The 8481-nt window shown below is 56.6% G+C and overlaps 1 protein-coding gene across 1 annotated transcript; it reads left to right on the top strand.

Moving 5' to 3' along the window:
- The first annotated feature begins 3432 nt into the window (after nt 1–3432).
- Nucleotides 3433–5290, top strand: GSC (goosecoid homeobox). The gene is made up of 3 exons (XM_060097910.1): nt 3433–3854; nt 4310–4569; nt 4886–5290. Exons 1-3 carry the CDS (start codon nt 3500–3502, stop codon nt 5039–5041), a joined length of 771 nt encoding a protein of 256 aa, XP_059953893.1. The 5' UTR covers nt 3433–3499; the 3' UTR covers nt 5042–5290.
- Nucleotides 5291–8481: the final 3191 nt, after the last annotated feature.

Below are 8481 nucleotides of genomic sequence, written 5' to 3' on the forward strand. Positions count from 1 at the left end.
TCAGGAGCGTGTTTACCGCATTTCCGATCTAAGCGCTCGCCGGCCCCTCCAGACGCTCCTGGCCCTCCCATGCTGAGCGGCGCTTGCAGGGCGACAAACAATCGCTTAGCAACACGAAGCAGGCAATTTGCGTGCGTCGTATTTGTTATTCCAATGGCACCGAGCAACGCGAGGCTACTGATTGTTTGTTTAGCGCGTTGTGGACACTTGTGGGTTGCGGCCCCGCGGAGGAGGCGCAACGCCCCTGACTGCCTTCCACGGCTCTCGCCTCCCTACCGCCTCAGAGGAGCCTCTCTGGATTGAGGGGCAACCTGGAGGAAGAGGCCCCATCGCACCGGGGTGAGCTCCCCCCCCACCGCGAGAGCCCGCTGAATAACTGGAGTGGGGTGGCCTCGGGGTCCCTGTGACTTCTTCCCGGAAAGCCACCACCCACGGCAAGACAGAGCTTTCAGCCTTGCATTTCCTCATCTTAGACCTGGCTGATACAGAGACCCTGCCCTCAGGTGGGGGTGGGGACAGCAGGCTCCTTTGTCCCAATGAAAAGTTCTAGAAATGCTTCTAATTTCACCCTCGGTCTCCTTGGCAAACGGGGGACAACTGCCCGGACTCATTAAAATGTTCGGGTTGTAAGGGACCCAATGAAGGTTGGCATTGGTTCAATAACTAAAAAACCTGAGGCCTGGAGAGGAGGGATGATTTGCAAAGTGGCAACGTTAGGTCTAGAACTCTGACGCTCCAGACTCGCTGTCCCGTGCTCTTCCTTCCAGGAATCGGATGGCACAGTGGGAAAGCTGCAGTAAAACAAGGGGCGAAGCTTAGGGCTTTGCTAAATCTGATGATTAAAGAGAACTCTGTGCCCAGTGGAAGGAGGCAGGACTGCGTGTTGCAAGTAAGAGAGGAGGTGGCCTTATTTAAAAATTCGGAGGCACTCTGAGATCTGAAGCTGAAGTCTTCGCGTGGTGCTGCTCCGAGCACTTTTGCAGAAACCCACGAGGAATACGCCCCGCTTTCCCGCTGTACTGCTGCCAATGCCTGACTCATCAAAGGTCTTGAAAGATCCACACGCGCGCGCGCGCACCGCCGCGTGCGCCCAGCCACGAACACAAACGCAGCCAGAGTCCCTGCTAAAGGTGCAGCCTCTAGTCGTGTTCCATCATTTGCCCTGTAGAATTAAACTCGGAAAAGGTTGGCGGGAAATGTGTGTGTCCAGAACCTACCTGGTGATTTTTAAGTCTTTAAGAACAGGGGGGGAAAAAAGTCTCCATCCCTGGTTAGTGGGAGAGGGAGAGGCGATACACTTCTTTCCCTAGATCTGACCTCTCGGGGGGGCGGGGGGGGTTACGCTCCTTCCTCTGGGAGCGGTGTTTATTGTAAAAAAAAAAAAAAAATCCAGCGCATCCCCAAATTGAGACCCATCTGCGTCCTACCCTAATCTCCTCCTACAACTACTTCTAAGTTGCTCGGCACTTATAGAAGCAAAGCTCTCAAGCCACGAGCGGGTGAGCGGGTGGGCATGAGGGCGCCGAGGTCCACGCGGGGAGGCCCAGGAGGAGAAGCGCCACCGCCTAGCTTCTGCCGATGAGCGCTGCGCGCCTCCGGAGTTCTACGCGCGGGCAGGACCAAACCTCCGCGCAATCTCTCCTCTGACCCGAAACCAGCAATTAAGTACCCTTTCCCCTTTGCCCCAGAGCCACGGAGGAGGCAGCCCACATACTTGGCCGTTGTGCGGCGACTTCAGATACTCTTGCTGGGGCCCCAGGTTAATTAGCCAGTAAGAAATAGCGGAAAATGGGCGTGAGTTAAAGTCGGCCATCCTTCGGGAAACCCGAGGTGCCCCGGTACCCCGGCGCTAGGCAGTCTCGCCTGGGCCCGGCACTGCCCTTTCCCCTGGAGTGGCCGGAGTTGCCTGCGCGAAAGGCCGAGAAAGCACGGCTCTGCAAGATCGGGACTTGCGCCGGGCTCGAAGGACCTCGGGGGCTGCTTTCGTTCCGCGCTCAGCGTATCCTACCTTCTCGCAGGGCGCTCGGCCGCCTGTGCTCCGTCGTGGGCCGGACGCGCCTCCAGCAGCTCCGGCTGACGGGCCGTGACGCGCCGAGGATCCGGCAAATCACCGTGGCCGCCTGCCGAGAGCAGAGCCGAACTTCGGCCAGGCCACCGGGGCCCAGGGATCCCAGCTTAGGACTGCCAGGGGAAGGACAGCTTGGGGGGCCTGTCCCAGTCAGGGGATCAGCAAGTCGAAAGGGTAAAATGCGATTCAATTGTTGGGAAAGGGGACAGAGAATCCCTAAAGTCCCATTTTTTTGTATTTTGCACTGAAAACAAAAATGGTTAAGGGAGAAGACACCCTACTTCCGAAAAAAAAATTAAAAAACAAACACGAAACCTACTGACACCCACGCAGGAGGCAGTTGGAAACACCGCTTCTGATTGCTACTCTGGGTGGAGAATTTTAAAGTAGTGGATGAATTTGGTCTCTGCTATGTAAGGGCCTAGGGACTGCTATGCTCGTTTTCAGACCCAAAGTGACTGCACACAAAAAAATATCTATATGTGTGTGTATATATATATATACACACACAATTAAGAACCACGATGCACTTCTTTCGTCGTTTTGTCATTACAAATTTTGGCGTTTGCAAAAACAAAAGGGTTTTTTTTTGGGGGGGGGGGGTTAACCAATTCCATTCGGGAGAGGATGTCAAGATAAAAAACAGAGGTGAAATGAGGCGGCCAGTGCATGGGGGCCGAAGGAAGAGCGGAATTTCAATCTCGCTTGATTGAGGCCGCAGCCCCTCACATTTTCTAAAACAAAACATCCCGAAAGGAAAAGAAAATGTAGCCCCAAAGTAAAACGGGCCACAATGAATTTGAGTTTCATGGAGAGGAAATCGCACCCAGTAATAGGACCCAATCTGAGGAAAAAAGGTGGGGGGCGGAGAGGTCGGCAGAGGGAGTTGTTAAAGGCGGCCTCACGGTGGAATTAATGAGATTAACCGGGGCAATTAGGACGCCCGCCCAGCTCCGCCGGCCCGCGGCGGGGCGCCTGAATGGAAAAGATTAGGTTAATTTCATTAATTCGCAATCCACAATCTATTTTCAGGCCCCCGTAGCCCCCTCCCCTTGGCATCTCTTCCCCTCCCCCTCTGTTCAAGCCCCCCCCACCCAAAGGAACAGAAAGGGCCAAATCTGGTTCTGTTTGTCATCTGCATATTACCAGGAACTAAATCCAGGATGACGTCGACTCAGTATAAAACCAACAAGAGGTTCAGCTGGTCTAAACTCCGTCCTACCCGCGAGTTGAGTTCGGCAAACGCTGCAGCGAGGGGAGGGCGGGAGGAGGGAGAGCGGACGCAGGGGGCGGGGAGGGGCGCGGGGCTGCGCGCTCGCCGGCGCTCTCTTTCGGTTTGGTCTGCCGCGGGAGGAGCGTGGACCCCCCCACTTTGAGGCTTTTTCCTCGGCGCGTCCCCGCCGCCCCCCGGTCCCGGCGCGGGGCTTGGGGATGCCCGCCAGCATGTTCAGCATCGACAACATCCTGGCCGCCCGGCCGCGCTGCAAGGACTCGGTGCTGCCGGTGGCGCCCAGCGCCGCGGCTCCCGTCGTCTTCCCGGCCCTGCACGGGGACTCGCTCTACGGCGCCGGCGGCGGCGCCTCCTCGGACTATGGCGCCTTCTACCCGCGCCCCGTGGCCCCCGGAGGCGCAGGCCTCCCGGCCGCGGTCGGAAGCTCCCGCCTGGGCTACAACAACTACTTCTACGGGCAGCTGCACGTGCAGGCGGCACCCGTGGGCCCGGCCTGCTGCGGGGCCGTGCCGCCGCTGGGTGCCCAGCAATGCTCCTGCGTCCCGACGCCCCCAGGTAGGGTCGCGCTCGCGCCGGCCTCGGCCTCGGCGGCCGGCCGCGGTCCTCAGCCCCCGGGACGTGGGTGGGCGGTGGCGCTCGCCTTTTTCACTTTGCACAAACTTTTCTCCTCTTGCAAACCTGCCCCCACCCGACGCCCGTCTTTTCGTGGATCGGGCGCAGGCGTTTGCACACTTGCTGCAAACTTTAGGCGAGAGTTAGCGGAGACTGTAACAGTGCCTGCGTGGAGGAGACTTTTAGGATTTTGGAATTTAGCCTAAGCGGCTTTGGGCGTGTGCGGGTGGACGCGGTCGCACGGTCCCCCGGTTCCTCACACCCTATTTTCCGCGCACCCCCAATTCCCAGCACCCCCTTGCTGACGATTTTAAATTCGGAGTGGGTGGCGGGCGGGCGGGTGTGTGCGCGCGCGGTGGCAACGGAGGCGGCTGACCGTACGCCTTACTCTGTCGCAGGCTACGAGGGCCCCGGCTCGGTGCTGGTGTCCCCTGTGCCGCACCAGATGCTGCCCTACATGAACGTGGGCACCCTGTCGCGCACCGAGCTGCAGCTCCTCAACCAGCTGCATTGCCGGCGGAAGCGGCGGCACCGCACCATCTTCACCGACGAGCAGCTCGAAGCTCTGGAGAACCTCTTCCAGGAGACCAAGTACCCAGACGTGGGTACCCGCGAGCAGCTGGCCCGGAAGGTGCACCTCCGCGAGGAGAAAGTGGAGGTAGGCGCGGGACCCCGCCGGGGCGCGCCCCACGGCCCTTCTCGGCGAAATAAGGCTCCAGCCGGGTTTGCTCAGTTCTCCTTGGGTCTCCCTGCTCTTTAAAAACATCCCAGCAGCGGCCTGGAGGCTACTGGAGGGCGCTTTAGGCCCAGGAAGTTGGATGAAAATACGGAAGCGGGAGCCGGTCTCCTTTTGATGGCGTGCGCGCGGGGTCCCCGGGTTCCCTCTCCACGCCGGGGTCGTCCCGGGGGTGCCCGGGCATGGCGGGGGCGCGCCTTTGATCCTAACCGTTGTTTTGTCGTCCGTTGCGCAACAGGTCTGGTTTAAAAACCGCCGCGCCAAATGGAGGCGGCAGAAGCGGTCCTCGTCGGAGGAGTCGGAAAACGCCGAGAAGTGGAACAAGACGTCGTCGAAGGCGTCGCCTGAGAAGAGGGAAGAGGAAGGTAAAAGCGATTTGGACTCGGACAGCTGACGGCCGCGGGCCGGCCGTGGCCCTTGCCTAACTCGAAGGACTTGCACACCCAGACGATGCTACTTTCTTGCACACGCGCTGCCTTGCGGGAGGGGGGTCGAGAAAGAGGAACGAGGAGCTGTAAATAGTGTACCGTCCGGAGGGTGGGCGCCTGGGGTCGGGCCGCGCCGGGGCTTGCTGCCCCGAAGTCCGAGGCCGCCGGCGACTCACTCCCCACCGTAGTATTTATAGTTAAGTTAACGGTGACAATACAATAAAGTGACGGCGATGTAGACGGGCCACATTCTGTATTTCGTACCCCACCGCCAGCACCATCTGAGGCCCCCCGCCACAAAAATCTAGTTAGTCTATTTCTTCAAAAGGAAAACTGGGCAGCTCTGACCTGCCCAAAAAAGAAAAAAGGGAGACAGAAAGTCTGGGTACGAATGGTCACAGGACCGGGTGTCCTGGTGTAAACTTCGTCTGTAGGTTTCCGAGCAGGGGTGGAGAGTGGCACTGCCGGCTGTCTGGGGGCGGTAGCGTTGTTCCTGCGAGCAGGCTGCCTGGGATTCCTGTTCCCCCTCGCCCGTGGGGAGAGCCAGGACCTTTTGCATCCTGCTGCCCATGGGATAGCGGATAAGCAGGATCTGCTTGGAGCTGACGGATCCTGGGAGCGTCTCCAGAGTCCGTTTAGGCTGCTCACCCGGCCCTGCTCCCGCGAAATCCCCAGACCTAAGGCGGCGGGTCCGCGTGGAATTAGGCAGGCATGCCCTCTCTCCAGAAGCTTTCCTGGGCCTTTGCTGGTCTCTCTCGCCGCTCACCTCCTCCCCGGTGAAAGTTTCTGCCCCACAGCCCTGCTGGGCAGCCCGGAGCTGTGGGCCCAAGAGCCCAGTGGGGAGCCTGCCGGTGCGGGGTGGCGGGGGGCCCATCGTGCTTCTCCCTGGGAGTTTGGGATGACCAGGTGCACATCCTGAGCCCTGCATTCTGTCCGCCTCCCGGGCCTAGAGCACACCAGCGGCTGTGGCAGAGTCATAGTGAGGTGGGAGTGCTGAGCCTTTGGCTTTCTCTGCCCCTGATGGGGCCAGAGTAGGAGAAGCCCCGGAGCGGCTGGGGCGCTGGTCAGTAGCTTGGGAAGGCCTGGAGAAGCTTCCCGGTGCTGGAGAAGCGCTGGGGGCGAAGATGAGAGCATGCATTCTGTACGGTTCTCCAGACCATGGGGAGGATGGAGTGGAGGCCAAGGGCCAGCAGGAATAGCTTTTAATGTGTTAAACTTTATTGGGTTTGCACTAAATCCATTTTATAGACAAGGAAGCTCAGGTTCAGAGAGCGTCCCGATGTGTCTGCTGCCGAGGAGGTGAGCTCTTCCTCTCTTCTCCTGGGCGGCCTCCGGCAAGGAGCACAGCACACACAAAGTATCTTTTTTTTTTTTTCTTTTACAAGAAGTGGTAGTTTTTTTTTTTTATAGCGTTTATCAGGTTTAAAAGGTAGAAATGACTTTTGGAGCAGGTGAAAGCACTTAGGAAATAAGGGGTGGCTCCCAAACAGCACCTTTTAAATAAAGAGGATCCCTAAATGTAGGAGGTGGGTAGCAGTTTGGAGACCAGGTCTGCCTCAAGGGGCAAGATTGCCTTGGTTCCTCTCCAGACTCCGTCATTTGTGACGTTGGGCAAATGACTGAACCCCCCTCTGTGCCTCACCTTCCATGACTGTAGAATGGGCACAGTAATAGCATCTGCCTTTCAGGGGGGGTGTGGACATGAGGCACTATCTATCTCATTAAAGGTAGAATGACACCTAGTGCGGGGGAATCTTTCATGGCTACTTATTTTTTCTTAATGTGATTATGACATATTATGTCAGACATAGCACTTCAATTATGTACATTATCTCATTTTACCTTTCACGTACTCTGAGATGGGGAATGTTTTCACCGTTTTACAGACGAGGAACCTAAGGTTCAGAAAGGTTAAATACTTTTTAACAACATTCAGCTTGTAAGAAATAAAGAGGAGATAGCATCTTGGCCCAAGTAAATCTTCTATTGTAATTGGAAATGTTTCCACTAATGTCAGTTCTGGTGAGAAATACTCAAAGAAGCTGCTCCATTAATTTCAAATGAATCTTTCAATGGCCATTATGGTACCTCCTCGTTAGATATCAGACTCCCAGGGGGAGAGCCTTGCCTGCCCGACACCCCTTCTGTATCACTGTTCCTAGGTGCTGCTCTCTGTCCCATTTGGAGGAGGGTGAGCCCTGTCTTCCACCCTTCCTCCAGTACTCCCTTAGTCTAGAACATTCTGGCATACAACAGAAGCAGGCAGCATCATTTCACCCTGAGAAATCTGACGTCTCCAGAACTCTATAATCTCCTGTGTGTCTTTCTCCACAGCTTGTCCCTAGACTCCTTATAAATGGGATCTTTCATTAAAAAAAAAAAATTGTATTTGTCTAGCCTGGAGAAGTGTCCTCAACAAGTGACAGGGAAGGGGATTGAGGGAGGGGTAGGTTCTCAGATACACCTCCCCCACGGGCACCTGGCGAAAAGCCACAGCTCGTGGGGTGTGCAAGGAGCGGGGCGGGATGGGGAGCGGGACAGCTGCTCCCAGCTTGGCCTGGGCAGGGCCAGGACGGCAAGAGAAAGCTGCCCCCTGTCCAGGTCTTCACGCAGGAGGACCCGACGAAGCACTTTAGTATCGGCCCAGCTCACAGGAAATAAACATAACAGACATCTGGAGCAAAGAGGGAAATGTCAGGATGGTCTGATTAGAGTCCAGCCACCTCCTCCTGCATTCCCCCAGGCAGCTGTGGGGCTCAGACCTTCGTCTTAGCCTGGCTGTTGGGGTCAGGGAGGGCCACATGGTGTCTGGGAGCAGAAGGCTTTCAAGAGCTGTCTTTGGACCTTGTAATTGTCTTGGGTGAGAATTTGGATCCCGGTGTTAGAAAAGTGATGCGTATGTGTTCATGTGGGTGGGACGTAAGCCAGGTGACGGGCGAAGTGGTTTCCGGTCTTCACAACATGTCCCCCTTCCCGCTTGATGATGTTCTCCCCATTTCACCATTGAACAAACTGAGGCACAAAGTTATCACAGAGGGCCAGGATGAGAACTGCCATCTCCAAGGGACAGGGCTCTTTTCCGTAAATCAAGCTGCCTCACAGAACCCAGGCTATTCTTTTCTGGTGGTGATTGAAGCTGCGTTTATAAGTTCAGCAGGAGTGAATGCAGTTGCCCCTGGGGGACACAGGAATTAATCTGCCACAAGGTGCCAGACAGGCTCTGGCAAAGAACAGTGATGACCATTAGAACCCCTGACATCAATCAGTCTAGCACTTTCGACTGTCAAGCTCTTCTACACACCTCTGGAGCCCTCAGGAGGTGGGAGTAGCAGCCCATTTTGCAGATGGGAAATGGAGGTTCAGAGAGACTAAATGCCTTCCCTGGGACACTTAGTAAAGGGCAGAG

Source organism: Mesoplodon densirostris, chromosome 4, assembly GCF_025265405.1.
Source record: "Mesoplodon densirostris isolate mMesDen1 chromosome 4, mMesDen1 primary haplotype, whole genome shotgun sequence".
In the NCBI taxonomy this organism is placed as follows: Eukaryota; Metazoa; Chordata; class Mammalia; order Artiodactyla; family Ziphiidae; genus Mesoplodon; species Mesoplodon densirostris.